This window comes from Ovis aries, chromosome 8, assembly GCF_016772045.2.
Source record: "Ovis aries strain OAR_USU_Benz2616 breed Rambouillet chromosome 8, ARS-UI_Ramb_v3.0, whole genome shotgun sequence".
NCBI classification, from domain to species: Eukaryota; Metazoa; Chordata; class Mammalia; order Artiodactyla; family Bovidae; genus Ovis; species Ovis aries.
In genome coordinates this window covers 6,418,418-6,433,863 of record NC_056061.1, presented here as the reverse complement: position 1 = coordinate 6,433,863, position 15,446 = coordinate 6,418,418, and the positions used below count along the sequence as shown (strand labels likewise).

Sequence of the window (15,446 nt, the reverse complement as noted above, 5' to 3'; positions counted from 1 at the left end):
CTGAGCCACCTACAGTTAGATTTTCTTTTGAGTCATAGGAAATGCTTTTTAAAAACCTAATTTCCAAAAAGTATGATTTCCAGCATTGAGTCTACAGATGTTAAGGTAAAGAAGTCTAACTCCTATCCCTGTCCCTCAGCTCAGCTTCTTACCTTCCTCTGCAGCTGTATCGTCCAGTCAGCTAACCACCAGTGCATTTGGCTTTTAACAGTTAATTAAAGTTCAACATAATTAAAAATTCGTTCCTCATTCACACCTACCACATTTCAGTGTTCAGTAGCTGCATGCGGCTAGCTATCGAACTGAACTGAATTTAAAACATTTCTGTATTCTAAAATTGAAGTATGGTTGATTTACAGTGCTGTGCTGATTACTGCTGTACAGCAAAGTGACTCCATTATACATACACGTACCTTGGTTTCTTTTTTTTTTTTTTAAATACATACCTTCTTTTCCATTACGGTTTATCATAGGATACTGAATGTAGTTCTTTGTGCTGTGCAGTATCCATCCTATATATAAACGCTTACATCTGCTAACCCCAACCTCCCACTCCATTCTTCTCCCAGCTCTTTCCCCCTTGGCAACCACCAGTCTCTTCTCTAAGAACGTTTCCACTCTTGCTCACAGTTCCGTTGGATCCTCCTGCCCTGGAGAACCCATTGTGTTTTCATGAAGTGTATAGTTTATTCCTCTACTTTTTAAAAATGTGCAAGTTATAGATATGAATTTATAATCCTTCAATAAGTGGTAGCATACTACGCATGCCTTTCTCCCTCTTCCTTTTCTTAAGTGTCTCTTGGCGATCACTGCAGACTGCAGAGATTATGCAGAAGTAGTCCTCATTGCCTTAAGAGCTTGGTGGCACAGTACTTTGCTGTGTGGAGGTGTCCAGTGTGGGTAGCCAGTTCCCTGTCAATGGTCATTTGGACGGATGTGGTCCTTTCTCACCGCACAGTGCCGCAGTGAACGGCAGTAATGCTGCCTTGAGTACGTCTCTTTCATTTATTACTGGGTCCAGTATTCTTTTAACACTAATTTCCTCAATGGACTTTGTTTCTTCTAAATATTAAGAAGAGTTGTTCTGATTATAAAAGTAATCTGGTTTCATTTTACTAGAAAATTAAACTCTGTTAAACAGACAGATAAACTTATCTAGGGGTGTGTGTGTGTGTGTGTGTGTGTGTGTGTGTGTGTGTGTTTTCGTGAGTTCGGTTAAAAAGAGTACTCTGCATTTTTCAATGACTCTATAGGGGAGATCATATTGTATACAACACTTTGAATTTTTCCTCTACCGTAATAGTGTAAGCATCTTCCTTGTCAAACTTTTTGTAAACATTTTTGACATCTGCATAATATTATGCTGTATTGATTTTTTCAATACTTTTCTTAATTTCTTATTTTGCAATGGTTAGACATTTAGGTTACTTTTTTTTGTTTTTAATTGTGCCACAGTCAACATTTGTGCATAACTTTCCTCCTGTTTTTAGGGTAATTTTCTTGGTATCCAGGAGTAGAATTATTGGATCAAAGGTTGAAAGCATAATTAAAGTTTTAACCTATTTTGCCAGCTTTTTTTCCCCAGTCTTGTCTTGATAGTCATTTTGGAAGCATTGTTATTTTGAGGAATCTTTGGAAGTTTGTTAGATTTAAAAATGATGTGTGAAGTTGAATGTTTTTTGTGCCTATTTTTGTTGCCTGCTGTGGGTCTTAACATGTATTTGCCCATTTATCTTTTGACCTCCTATCTTTCTTGTGGTGTGATATGAGGTATTTATTGATTGTTAAGGATGGTCATGATTTTTCTGTCATGTTGTAAATATGTTTCTTCAAGTGCCTTAATTTGATTAATTTTTCTCATGGTTCAGTTTTACATTTTTATGCAGTCAGTCTTAGGTATTTTTCTTATTTTTGTTAGCAGGCTTGTTCCTTACCACCTTTCCCCCCACCCCCACCACCAAAACCCAAAACTGGTGACTTTATTATTCACCTAGCATTTGTGTTTGTTATAAATCTTAAGATTCAAGGGAGTCAGATTCAGTTAACATTTATTCAGAAGCAAGTGTATGTCAGTACTTTAGATGTTCCCTCTCTAGTCTCTCACAGTCTATCTTTTCTCCAAATACTGTAGAGTACTATGTATGAAAATACAGATGAATTAAATTATGGCCTCTTTTTAAAATTCTAAGCAATATGTTGTTTTGCTTTTGGTATCTTTCATTGTAATTAACTCTTGAGATATATTTCATGAAATATGATGAGTTTCCCTCCCTCTTCCTTAATTGTAGAGGGAAAAAGCCTATCTTCTGGTTGCTTTGTGAATTGTGAACTAAAGATACAGAGAGAAAACAGATTGCCCAGACCCGAATATCATCCCCAGGATCTGAAGACTCAAAAATTGCTCTTCAGGCTTGTTGTGGATTTTTCTGAGAAGAATCTGTGAAATTATGTGAATAGAGACTTATTTTGTAAAGCCATGGGGGAAAGAGAAAGAAGTCCAGCCACTGATCGAGAAGGTAAGACAAGCAGAAACTGTTCGTCTTACTCTTCATCTGATTCTGGAACTACTCCACAGTCTTCTGGCCGGTCATCGCTGGTGCATCCCTCCCCGCCTGCAAGTATTAAGGGAAAATATCCTAAAAAACAAACTTCAGATAGCCAAGTGCATCATCACGGTAAGCATCCTTTAAAAGACTCCAGTAGACCTAGAATATTCATTCTGAGTGCTTAAGGAAACCTGTGTGAATGAGAATAGGATATATTTTTATAAATGTTGTTTACAGTGTACTATCCTTTGTTACATTCACAGCCATACTGTATCCAGAACAATGAACTCTAACTGAGGTTTCTTATTTTTGTTTTCGCCTGTTCCTGAACAAATGATTGTCTTGGGGTTTGTAAAGGAAAAAAAAAAAATCACAAAACATTTGTACCTTTCTTTATTTTCAGAAAGTTGTGAAAAGCATGGATGTAAAGTGGTTAAGGGGCATTTTTATAGATTGGGTAAAATTACTTTTACTTACTGAAAAAGTTCAAACTCAGCTTAGAAATGGAATTTAGGACCACCAGTCTGTTTTCTATTAAATGGTGTTATAATGGAACAGCATAAATCTTTAGAAATAATTTTTCTTGTTAGAATGTTATTAGTTTGGAGCTAGGTATTAATACATATTTGACTGCATAATGTTCTGGAAATCTCTTCTTCATCTTAATAAATCCCTAGTCAAGAAAATCTGTATATACTTAGTAACAAGATATGTAAGGACCGCTAGTACATCATAGGTAAGCTAAGGGAAATGAGGTTTTATTTGTTGTTATTCACTTGATGAGTCGTGTCCGACTCTTTGCAAACCCATAGACTACAGCATGCCAGGCTTCTCTGTTCTTCACTATCTCCCAGTGTTTGCTTAGATTCATGTCCATTGCGTTGGTGATGCTGTGTAATCATCTCATCCTCTGCCACCCCCTTCTCCTTTTGCCTTCAGTCTTTCCCAGCATCAGTAAAATGAGGTTTTATGGTATCGGTTAATAGATACAATACAGCCATCACATTAGTAGCTTCGAGTGGTAAGATTGCAAGGCAGGAAGTAGTATGTGAGCTGAAAAGGAGAATAGGGTGAGGTAATGAAATGCCTAGAATCTTGTGTTAAGATAGTGGCTGTTTCTGTGGGGAAAATAGTTAGCTATTGAAAAGTTCGAAGCAGGGGTTTGATTACATTTGCCTTTATAAATTTTTACTTTGAAAAGTAACATTTGGCTTTTTACAATCTACAAAGAATGTGTGTTCCTTTTGAAAGCAACCTTTTCGTGATTCCTCAATCAGGCTTCCCAGGGACGTTGACACTTTTAACAACTTTAAGAAACTTTAACAAGTTTTTGTTTTTTTTTTCTATATGGTTTTTGCTGGTATGTTGTTTGTTTTTGCTACAAGTACAGTGCTGCAGGTTTCATAGTCTCTTCCTCCAAATCCATCCCAGTGTCATTTTCTTGTTTTGATTTTGTGGTTGAGAGCATGATCTGATACTAAACTTTGCTGCATAATTAAGAATAAACAGACCTTAGGGTTGAATCTTAGAAAATGACTTTATTCCCAAGAAATCATTCACATACCTTGGGAATTATTGGTAGAAATACTTTAATTTTTCACTCCTTACCTAGAAGCAGTTTTATTTAAGAAGATAATTGAAAACAAGCTGTGAGAAACAGTTTGAGTATCGCCCAGAAAAATTTCAGCCTGACTTGTACTGTTTTCTGCTTTGCATTGTCTTTTGAATTAAAGTCTGTGCACTTTAGTGCAAGCCAACAGGGCCAAACTGATAACGTCCTTAAACACTGATTTCTTTTGGCTTAAGTTGGCAATTATCAGTGTTGTAGACTAAACTGAGCTTTCCTGGTGGTTCAGACGGTAAAAGCATCTGCTTACAAGGAGGGAGACCCAGGTTCGATCCCTGGGTCCGGAAGATCCCCTGGAGAAGGGCATGGCAACCTACTACAGTATTCTTGCCTGGAAAATTCCATGGACAGAGGAGCCTCGGCTACAGTTCATGAGGTCGCAAAGAGTCGGACACGACTGAGCGACTTCACTTCAGACTAACCTAAAGAAAAACCAAATGTGATTTAAAAAAGCATCTTGAACACTTGAATTTGCAGAATTTCACACTTGGTAACATAGTCTTCGTTATTCCTTTTACATTTTCAGCTTATTATTTCAGAAATAAAATTTGTGCTCTATCAGAAGTTACATGTATAATACAATTTACTAATAACTTAGGTTATACATATTTATATATTACATATTATGTACATATTCCGTTTCTCATTTTATCAGTAATATAAACATACTAAGTTTTTGGTAGATGCATAGTTTATCTTTGTTACATGTTTTTTTAATGAGTCATACTGTAATTTTAACACCTGATGGAAGGCAAACAGTATTTGTCTGCCCTCTTTTTGGTGGTAACTTAACAAGGGGGAGATGAAGAATGATATATACAACAGTCATCTTTCTTCTGAGTGTTACTAGCCCTGTATTTCATCTTGATTGTTTTGAAAATGAAAGAGATAGATGAAAGGTGAGAGATATTTTTTGAGTTCTGGTTAATAGAATATAGTAGAAAACAATGTTCAGATTTTTAGGATGTCAAATGTTGGTGGCAGAAGCCCTTTTTGTCTGGCTATATCATAGAATAAAATATTAGTGGAGAATTTATAACCTGATTCGTATAATATCTAGGCTTTCACTTCTCAAATTAAGTTTCCATGTGCATGAAATCTTATTTGCTGAGCAATATAATTTTATACATAAAAATCAGAGATTTGGGATGATTAACATTTATTCTTATGTGCAACCATTTTTATGTATAAAGTTTCTGTCATTCCAAGAGCTGAATGCATACTCTATAATAGCATATAGACACTAAAACTCTGTTCACTCAGTATGTTGGGAAAGAAAGAAAATTGAAATGATAGATGCTCCAATTTAAAATTGGAGCAGTTTCTCCAATGGAAGTATTATGCAAATCACAAATGCAAGCCACAAATATAATTTTTTATTGCCACATTTAAAAAGAAAAACAGGTAGAAAGGTGGAATTAATTTTAATAATTTTTATTTAACCCAGAATATCCAAAATATTATTATTTCTAAATATAGTTAGTATAAATCATAGTGTGTGGAATATTCTGCATTCCTTTTTTTTTCTTTGAATTAGGTGTTTGAAACCTCTTGTGTATTTCAGTTATGGGCTCAATTTGGATCACCCACGTTTCAGTTTTCAGTAGCCACATGTGGCTGCTGCTGCTGCTAAGTCACTTCAGTTGTGTCCGACTCTGTGCGACCCCATAGACGGCAGCCCTTGAGGCTCCCCCGTCCCTGGGATTCTCCAGGCAAGAACGCTGGAGTGGGTTGCCATTTCCTTCTCTAGTGCATGAAAGTGAAAAGTGAAAGTGAAGTCGTTGAGTTGTGTCCGACTCTTAGCGACCCCACTGAGGATCCCACTAGGCTCTTCCACCCATGGGATTTTCCAGGCAAGAGTACTGGAGTGGGGTGCCATTGCCTTCTCCGCCACATGTGGCTGGTGACTACTATATTGGATAGCATAGTTTCAAAGTTACTAATAGGCTTTCCTTCATTTCTTTTTATTACTACTTCTTTTCAAATATTTAGGCATGTATAGAGCTGGAATCCCAAACCAGTACACATTTAATATACCCTCTACAAAATTTCTGTCTCTTTAAATGAAACTTTATAATGTTAAATTGTAAACATGTTTTTCTTTACCTGTTTACATAATAAAATCCATGGCTCTTGAAGTAGGTAGGGAAAGATTGGATTTTCTAGTTTTTCTTCATTTTTTCCCCTCTGGAATGCATTTCCTTCTAGAAAAAATGCAGTAACCTTGGAGATTAAAGTTCGCTGTTTTCAACTATGGCAAACTTCCAGATGCCTCTTTTAAAGGGCAGGTGCTCTGTATACTGAGGCCAAGGTTTAATGAACTTTGAGTAAATAATATTCAAAATTTTTGTGAAATGTTGTGTTGTGATAGGTATACTTTAAAGATTTTGTGTGCTTTTATTTTTTTAGGCTGGAGTTGTTTATCTTGTTCTTAAATTATGCCAGATGTTTTTGATTTGAACATCACACAAAAGAAAGCCTCTGAGAAAGCGTTTAGAATCACATCTGTACTGCTAAAGTGTTTTCCATTTTCATTCACTGATATGTGGGATTAAGTTCTTAACACTGACAGAGAATATTTTTGGAGAATTTTCTGTCTTATACGCATAGTTCAGTTAATCCTCACAATAAAAGGGAAAATAGACCTGGAAAGGATTTAAGTTGAATTGCCCAAGGACCAGTGAAGTAGTAACTCCAAGTCCCAAATCTCTGTCATGTTGTCATCATCTTTCCTGAAATAAAGGTTTCTAGTTAATTTTAAAAAACCATACATTTCCACATTTCAAATTATGATCCCAAATATGTTGGCACAGATGACTTGATTATCATGACATTTTGTATTTATTAGGCACCGTGCTAATGCTGACAGTGACCATCTTATCTGCAAAGGTAAAAATGCTGGAGCCTGATGTTGCCATCTTTTCAAACAGTGTAAAATAATTCCTTGTAAACCATGGGATATTGTTTTGCTGGATCAGAATATGTTTCTTGAACTGTCTTAAAAGATTTCAGATCTTTCTTAATAAAAACAATATATTAAAAGCTCTAGGTAAAACCAAATATTTAAATATTGTAAAATCATTTTTAAAAAAATGTTTCCTTAAAGGAAACAAAATGACTAAAGACTGTTATGGAGTCATTTGTGTTAGGATGAGTCAATAATTCTACATCTGATACAGCTTTCACTTTATGTTATGACTGTTTCTTTTTCAGCCCCTAGGAAACCAAGCCCTAAGGGTCCACCAAACAGAAAGGGAGTCCGAGCAGGATTTCGCTCCCAGAGCCTCAATAGGCAGCCACTTCAAAAAGATCCTGATCGCGTTACAAAACAGGTTCTTTGTGCAAGACAGCTAAAAATCAATGAACTGCAGAACGAAGTAACTGAGCTCCAGGTCAAGTTGGCCGAGCTGCTGAAAGAAAATAAGGCTTTGAAAAGGCTTCAGTACAGGCAGGAGAAAGCCCTAAATAAGTATGAAGACACAGAAAACGAAATCTCACAACTTATTGCTCGTCATAACAATGAGATTACAGCACTCAAAGACCGCTTAAGAAAATCTCAAGAGAAAGAACGAGTATCTGAAAAAAGGGTGAAAGAGACAGAAGGCGAACTACTTAGGACAAAAATTTCCTTACAGAAACTGAAAAAGATCTCTGAAGCTAAACACCTACCTGAACGAGTTGATTTAGCAAAGAAACTCGCTTCTGCAGAGTTAAAATTAGATGACACAGAGAGAAGAATTAAGGTAAAATTCCCACAGTTTCTAATTGTGCTGTTTTGTGTTATTTTTCATTGGGCATTTGATGTGTGCTTTTAAGACTGCTTATTGCAGTTCAGCATTTGCTTGGAAATGAAATCTGATTTTTTTTTAAAGTATCTTTCTGAGTAAGAGATGAGGAAAAATTTAAGATTTTATCTTTAAGAGCAAGATGTGAAAGACTGTATACATTAATGGGCCACATGATAATAGATGTTTAATTCCCAAAATCTTAGCTATTTGGGGGAGATACACTGTTTGATTATGTGATTGTTTCTTTAAAATTGAAAATGAGACTATAAGAGCTATAGTATATAAAACTGACATTTGAGGCCATTGTGTAAGAAATGCCACATGAATAATTTCTGTTTTTATTTCTTTGAACATTTGTGAAAGATATATTTTGGGGCAGGGTGTGCTTCTACTCCCTCAAATAAGACTTGATGTGAAAAGTGGGTGGAATGATGCTGAGTTAATAGTCTGAGAATACAGCAGATCTTACAAAAAAATTTTTTTTCTTGAAATTAAAGAAAAAGAGTACTAGCCCATGACTGTTATATGGAGAACATATATTAGATGCTACCATATATGTGTGTGTGTGTGTATGTGTGTGTATATATATATATATGTATAATCTGTTTAGAAAGCAAAGGTTGGGGAAAAGTATGAGAATAATGTTTGCTGTAAAAATTCTTTGAACAAGGGAAAGTCAGAACTATAAAATAGCTTTTCTGCAATGTATTAATTAGATGTTTTTAGTACCTGGTATATAAATAGTACTTTTTAGTCTATATAATATATCAGACTCTATATACCAATGCCCTGCCCAAAGAGAGTGGCTTATTAAATAGAGTATATATCAGTGGCCAGAAAAAGAACTTAGCTTATTCTCCAAAATTAGCAATCATTAACTTTTGCTTCAGTATACAGAAGATATCTTATTGCATAGGTTCTACCAGTGATCAAGTCAAACTGCAGAGCAAACATATGAAAACTTTTTTTGTAGGACCATTTAGCTACCTATGTAGTGGGGTGAGGGTAGGGGATAGAAGCATCTGTTGTCATGAATAGCTGACGTTTACTTTTAAAGGGAAGTACAAAATGTGACCATATGGGTTTTAAAATTAGGAACCAAGAGCACAGAAGGTTGATTATTAAGTATGGCTAAAAACAACCCACACCTCTGTGTGTATTTCTGTAAAACTAGAGAGAACATGGAATTGTAGTGCACACAGATGTACACACACACCCCACACACGTGTACTGCAGTTCTCTCTCATAGCCTGTTATGAAGGGGGTTGCAGGAATGATAGAGGAGGAAAGAAAGAGAAGGAAGAAAGGAAAACTTGAACAAATCTGTGGATTCTGTGTTGTAGATGGAGTTGAATTGTGTGGCTACCCACTTGAGCGCATGGAAATCAGTCATCTGTGATAAGTCTGTGAAAGTGAAAGTATTAGTCACTCAGTCACGTCCGACTCTTTGTGACCCCGTGCTCTGTAGCCCTCCAAGGTCTTCCGTCCATGGGATTCTCCAGGCAGGAATACTGGAGTGGGTTGCCATTTCCTCCTCCAGAGGATCTTCCTGACCAAGGGATTGAACCTGCATCTCCTGTGTCTCCTGCCTTGCAGGCAAATTCTTTACCTGCTGAGCCCTCAGGGAAGCTTCAGGTCTTTGAAATACTTACTGTATAGTGTTCTCAATATTTAGGTTTTTCTTACTGGAATAAGAAATTTTTTTTTAAATGGTGTTAATTGTAGATTTACATGCAGTTAAAAAAAAATAGATCCCATATACCCTCCATCCATTTTCCCCAGGGGTAACATAGAGCATAAGCGGACTACAGTATGTTGTTGTATAGTCACTTTTGCAGCTCCATGGACCGTAGTGCACCAGGCTTCTCTGTCCGTGAGATTATCCCAGACAAGAATGTTGGAATCGATTGTCATTTCCTTCTCCAAGGAATCTTCCTAATCTGGGGACTGAACCTGGGTCTCCTGCATTGCAGGTGGATTCTTTACTGTTGAACCACCAGGGAAGCACATAGACAAATATAATATTATAATCAGGAAGTTGGGAGTGTACAGTGATACAGTGATACAGCTCATCCATCTTACTCAGACTTAACCAGTGTTACATGGACTCATTTGTGTTTGAGTGTGTATGTGTGTGAGTGTTTAGTTCTGTGCAGTTTCATCACGTGCGTAATTCACATGCCCATCACTGTGGTCAAGATCTAGAACAGTTCCATCACAGGCTCCTGTGTGTTTCCAACTTTTATAGGAATAGTTACCTTCCTGCTTTCCCTAGCACTCTGACCTGTGGCATCCACTGATCTGTTCACCATTTCTATAATTTTGTTATTTTAAGAATGTAATATAAACAGAATGTTCTAGTATTTAACCTTTCAAGGTTGGCAGATTTCATTTTTTTCCCTTGAGCTCCATCAGAGTTGTTGCATGTATCAATAGTTTGTTCGTTTTTTATTCCCGAGTAGTATTCCATGACATGGATATCAAGAGTGTTATGGTATATCCTGTTGAAGGACATTTGGGTTGTTTCCAGTTTTAGTTATTAACTAATGAAGCTACTGGCTTCTCTAGTGGCTCAGACAGTAAAGAATCTGTGCAATTCAGGAGACCTGACATGTCTCAAGACATCTCCTTGAGATGGGAATGGCAACCCAATCCAGTATTCTTGTCTGGAGAAGTCCATGGACAGGGGAGCCTTGCAGGCTACAGTCCTTGGGTCTGTGGCCATTCATGAACAGGTTTTTGTGTGAACATTAGTTTTCATTTCTCTGGGTTATATGAATGAAAGTTCACTTGATGAATTGTTTGATAAGCACATTTGGTTTTGTAAGAAACTGCCATTTTCTTTTGTAAAGTAGTAGTACCATTTTACATTTTTACCAGCAATGTATAAGCGATTCACTTTCTCCACATCCTTGTCAGCATTTGGTGTTAACTGCTTTTTAAAATTCTAGCCATTCCTATAGGTATGTAGCAATATCTCTTAGTGTTAATATTATTCCTAATGGCTTATGATGTTGAACATCTTTTTAAATGCTTGTTGCCATTAGTAGATCCTGTTCATTTGTTTGTTTTTTGCCTATATTTCAAATTGTTTGTTCTATTACTGTTGATTTCTGATAGTTCTTTATATATAATAGATGCAGGTTCTTTGTCAGATACATGGTTTGCAGATATTTTCTCACTGTGTAGCTTGTCTTTTCATCCTCTTACAGAGTCTTTCAGAGAGTTTTTAAAATTTGATGTGGTCAAATTTGTCAGATTTTTCTTTTATGGATTGTGCTTTTTGGTGTCAGGTCTAAGAATTCTTTGCCTATCCCTGTCACCCTTTGCCTGTAGACCTAAAGATTTTCTACTATATTTTATCCAAAAGCTTTACAGTTTTATGTTTTACTTTAAAGTTCATGATTCATGTTGAGTTGGTTTTTATTTAAGTTGTGAGGTTTAGGTTGAAATGCATTTCTATTTTTTTTTCCCCTGCCAATGTAGTGCCCAGTTGTTCTAGTACCATTTGTTGAAAAGGCTATTCTTCCTTCACTGAATTTGGCACTTTTGTCCAAAATCAGTTGGGCATATTTTTGTGGATCTATTTCTGGATTCTTTGGTCTCTTCTTCTGATGTATATGTCTTTTCCTCTGCTGACACTACATTCTTTTCATTATAGACTACGTCGTAAACCTTATATATGTGATAATGGTAGAGTGATTCCGCTCATCTTATGCTTTGTTTTTAAAGTGAAAGTTGCTCAGTCGTGTCCAACTCTTTGCCATCTCGTGGTCTATACAGTTGGAATTCTCTAGGCCAGAATACTGGAGTGGGTAGCCTTTCCCTTCTCCAGGGGATCTTCCCAACCCAGGAATTGAACTGGGGTCTCCTGCGCTGCAGGCAGATTCTCTACCAGGTAGTTGTTCGTTTTTTTTGTTTCATGCCTCATTCAGTTTTTCAAATTTCATTTAATCTTTTTTCTTCCCACCTCAGTACCACTGACTGTAAGGGTAAGGGAGGAGTCTAAGAACTATTGTGGTGTTTCATTTTGCAAATGAACCAAAATCGAAGTCCTGAGTGTCCCTTGAAATTGCAGTAAAATCCTTGTAGTGCTGACTTTAAGTTTTGTGCTATTCTCTACTAAGGATGACTGGTGTTTTTTGTTTTTGTTTGGTGTAGCCTAGTAGCTCAGATGGTAAAGCAGATTACCTGCAGTGCAGGAAATCTGGGTTCAATCCCTGCGTCGGGAAGATCCTCTGGCAGGAAATGACAACCCACTCCAGTATTCTTGCCTGGAGAGTTCCAAGGACAGAGGAGCCTGGCAGGCTACACAGTCCATGGAGTCTCAAAGAATCAGAAATAACTGAGCTACTAACACACAGCATTTTAAGAGTCCTTAAACTGGAATTTGTGACAGGCAGATTTGTTTGTTTGTTTGTAGACTGCCTCATCCCGGAAGGGATTTTAAGCCACAATTCTTACTCCCCTTGTGTTATAGTTTCTTTTTAGGGGAGGAAAAAGAAAGCATTCTTCAAGGTTACCTCTAAATAGATCAGCTGTGAAAAACTTATCTCTGCACCCTCTATAGGTTGTTTACAGGTTTATTTTGTTAGTTGATGAAAGTGACAGAATGCATAGTGTAAGTATAGAACGCATAGTCTTAGGTAACTTAAGAGTACAGTGGCTTAGAAGTAGATAGATGGTTAGACAGAACCAAAAAATGTATGCGTCGGGACAGTCACCCATGGCAGTTGCTTCTTGCCAACCTTGTGTGATGTGGTCTGCTGGGTCCTAGGCCATATGTATGCTTGGGATAAAGAGCTGCTTGACAGGGTTAAATTTGTTAAATTTAAAACTGGTTAAATTTGAACTCTGTCCAAAAGGGCAGACAGCTAAATCAGGCTGCATGTTTCTTTCTTTATTTACAGTTGGCTTTATACCTTCATTTTGGCTTTTACTTCAGAAAGATTGTTGAATAGAGTCCTGTCAAAGTATCAGCCCCATTTAAATATATTTATTTTCATATTAATAGTTATATACATATAATTAATATTTAAATACAACTGCAACAAACTGTAAAAAGCTGCAAAAAAAACCTGTTAAGGTGCTAACATTTATAAAATATTAATAGTTATATAATGTAGCAATTCTCAAAGTTTTTGTTTTTAAGACCCTTTTATACTCTTAAAAATTATTGCACCCCCCCCAGTACCACAGGAGTTTTGTTTATGTGGGTATATCTATTGATATTTACCATATTAGAAATTAAAATTGAGAACATTTAAAAATATTTCTTAATTTATTTAAAATTAATAAAAACTTACTACATGGTATCATAAAATCTTTGAATGAAAAACATCTATTCTCTAAACCAAAATAAATTGGGTCAAGAGTGGCATCATTTTATATGTTGACAAATTTCTTCAGTGTTAGGCTTAATAGAGGACAGCTGGGTCCTCATAGCTGCTTCCACATTCAGTCTGCTTCGATATGCTGTTGTGGTTGATAAGAACAAGAAAATTCAGCCCCACACAGATGTCTATAGGAGTTAGGAAATAGAAGAATATTTAAAAGCTTTTCAGATTAACTGGATATTCTTTGATACTATATTAAAACTTGGTAAGTGGTGTTCTCAAAGGTTTGTTGCAATGTGGAATCTAAAATCATATCAGAGAACTTTTCATACTCTATCACATTAAAATCCCTTGATCTTCTCCTTTGAATGAATGTTTTATCCGTGAATGATTTTGTATTGCCATACATTACTCATTTGGAAAATGTTCATTTGTTGCATTAAGCAAAAAGTGTTGACGTCTCATTCGTTACATACTTTTACCTGTTACATAGCCTTTTGAAAACTCCACCATACATTCATGATGGTGAGTGAAAACAGCAAGCAATATTGTATCATAAAGGAGTTCTGACCTTGCAGACTCCTGAAAGTGTCTCAGATCTTTAGGGTCCCTGAACCACTCTTTGAGAATCACTGACTGAATATCAGTGGTTCATTGTTATCAGCTTCATTAGCAGTTTCCCCAGTTTGCAGTTTCTATTAATGACTGCCCAGCTAACTGCACCATTGTTCACTGGGCCTGGAACTGGCCTCCAGGAGGGGCCGAAGACACCAGTTCTCTCCCATCCCTTGTAAGAAAGACTTACAGTGGAGGTTGCTTTCATGATCTAAGGATGTGGTAGAGATGAGTCAGAACCACAATCAACTCTGTCGTAAAGCAGATACCGAAGTGTTGCTAGCTATTGTAAGTATCCTGAATCACTAAATGGGAAATTATCTACTAAGCTTTAAGAAAAGATCATAAGTGTAATAGCATGTACATAATTATTACAAGTACTCCAGTAAATTGTAGGGCACACATTTTTAATACATTAAATCCAGCTCTGTTTTAACATTAAATTGGCACAGAGTGAATAACCTTGTCAGAAAAACATAATGAAACTATTAAGTTTGCTTTCTCTCCCTTTTAAAAAATTTCTAAAGATTTGGGGAAATGATTTGAGTAGCCTGAATATTATAGCGCTCTCAAAGAAAGTTTGAATAGACTTCTTTCTCTTTTGTTATTTTTTCTTATGAGAAACTGGCATTCAGATTCCTTTCACCTGAAAGCTGCCTTCAAGTAGGTATTTGTTTCTTGTTGATAAAATAATAATATCGTCCTCCACTGGAAATCAGTTTCAGAAGAAAGAATTGATTCAGCCTTGTCTTCTCTACCCTTCCTAGTTTATTCAGAATGAGAACTGAGCTGTGCAGTGTTGGCCAGGTAGATTCCTTTTTCTGAATCTTTTCCTGCCATACCTTATTCTAGAGGCTAGGTCTCTGCTCTAAATGTTTTTCTGCTCTTTTACTTCCCTATTCCCCACCCCGCCCCCCCCCCCAAACTCAAATCCAGAAGGCATGTTTGCCTCACCTACCTGCTTTGTGTCTTAATAAAAGAATGAAGTTAACTAAGACAAAGTAATAGAAGTCAGACCAGGAGTTCAGCTCGATTCTTCCCCTGCTCTGTTGCTCTGAGTCCTCTTAATGCTCAGACTTCGGTTGCTTCATTTGTGGAATTAAATGAAATGATTCTGAGGCCACTCTCGGGTCTGAAAGCTGATGAGTCTAAATCATATTTTTAAACTTTTTGTGTATCAAAAGGTTTTAGTATGGTAAACCATATTTATTTAAAACATTATCCTTATGTCTGTTACTGAATGTTGCAGAAATGAAAGATTTCTAATGTTGAAAAAAGGAACTGATTGTAAAATAAATATTTATTGAGATCCTGTTAATTTTTTATTGCAAAATAATTGAAGAAATTGGCTAGATTTTGTTATTTACAAGTTTCTTTTTTTTATCATTTTTGGTAGACAAAGATTTACAATGAAATTATAAGATCTGTGATTGAAGGGCAAAGTTTAAACCATTGCAGAGAGTAAATTTTGTAGTGTTCTTAAAAACTGCCCATTTAGATAGAACAATTATTATAGGAATTTCAAGTTAATATT

The 15,446-nt window shown here is 36.2% G+C and overlaps 1 protein-coding gene across 2 annotated transcripts in view; it reads left to right on the top strand.

Annotated features, from left to right (window-relative positions):
* Positions 1-15,446, top strand: part of LCA5 (lebercilin LCA5) — a 58,022-nt gene that overhangs the window by 12,764 nt on the left and 29,812 nt on the right. For both annotated transcript variants that reach the window (XM_027972300.3, XM_042253161.2), the window contains 2 exons: positions 2,289-2,675; positions 7,387-7,916. In XM_027972300.3, coding sequence (XP_027828101.1) covers positions 2,477-2,675; positions 7,387-7,916 — 729 coding nt within the window. In that variant the 5' untranslated portion in view covers positions 2,289-2,476. The remainder of the gene's footprint in view (positions 1-2,288; positions 2,676-7,386; positions 7,917-15,446) is intronic.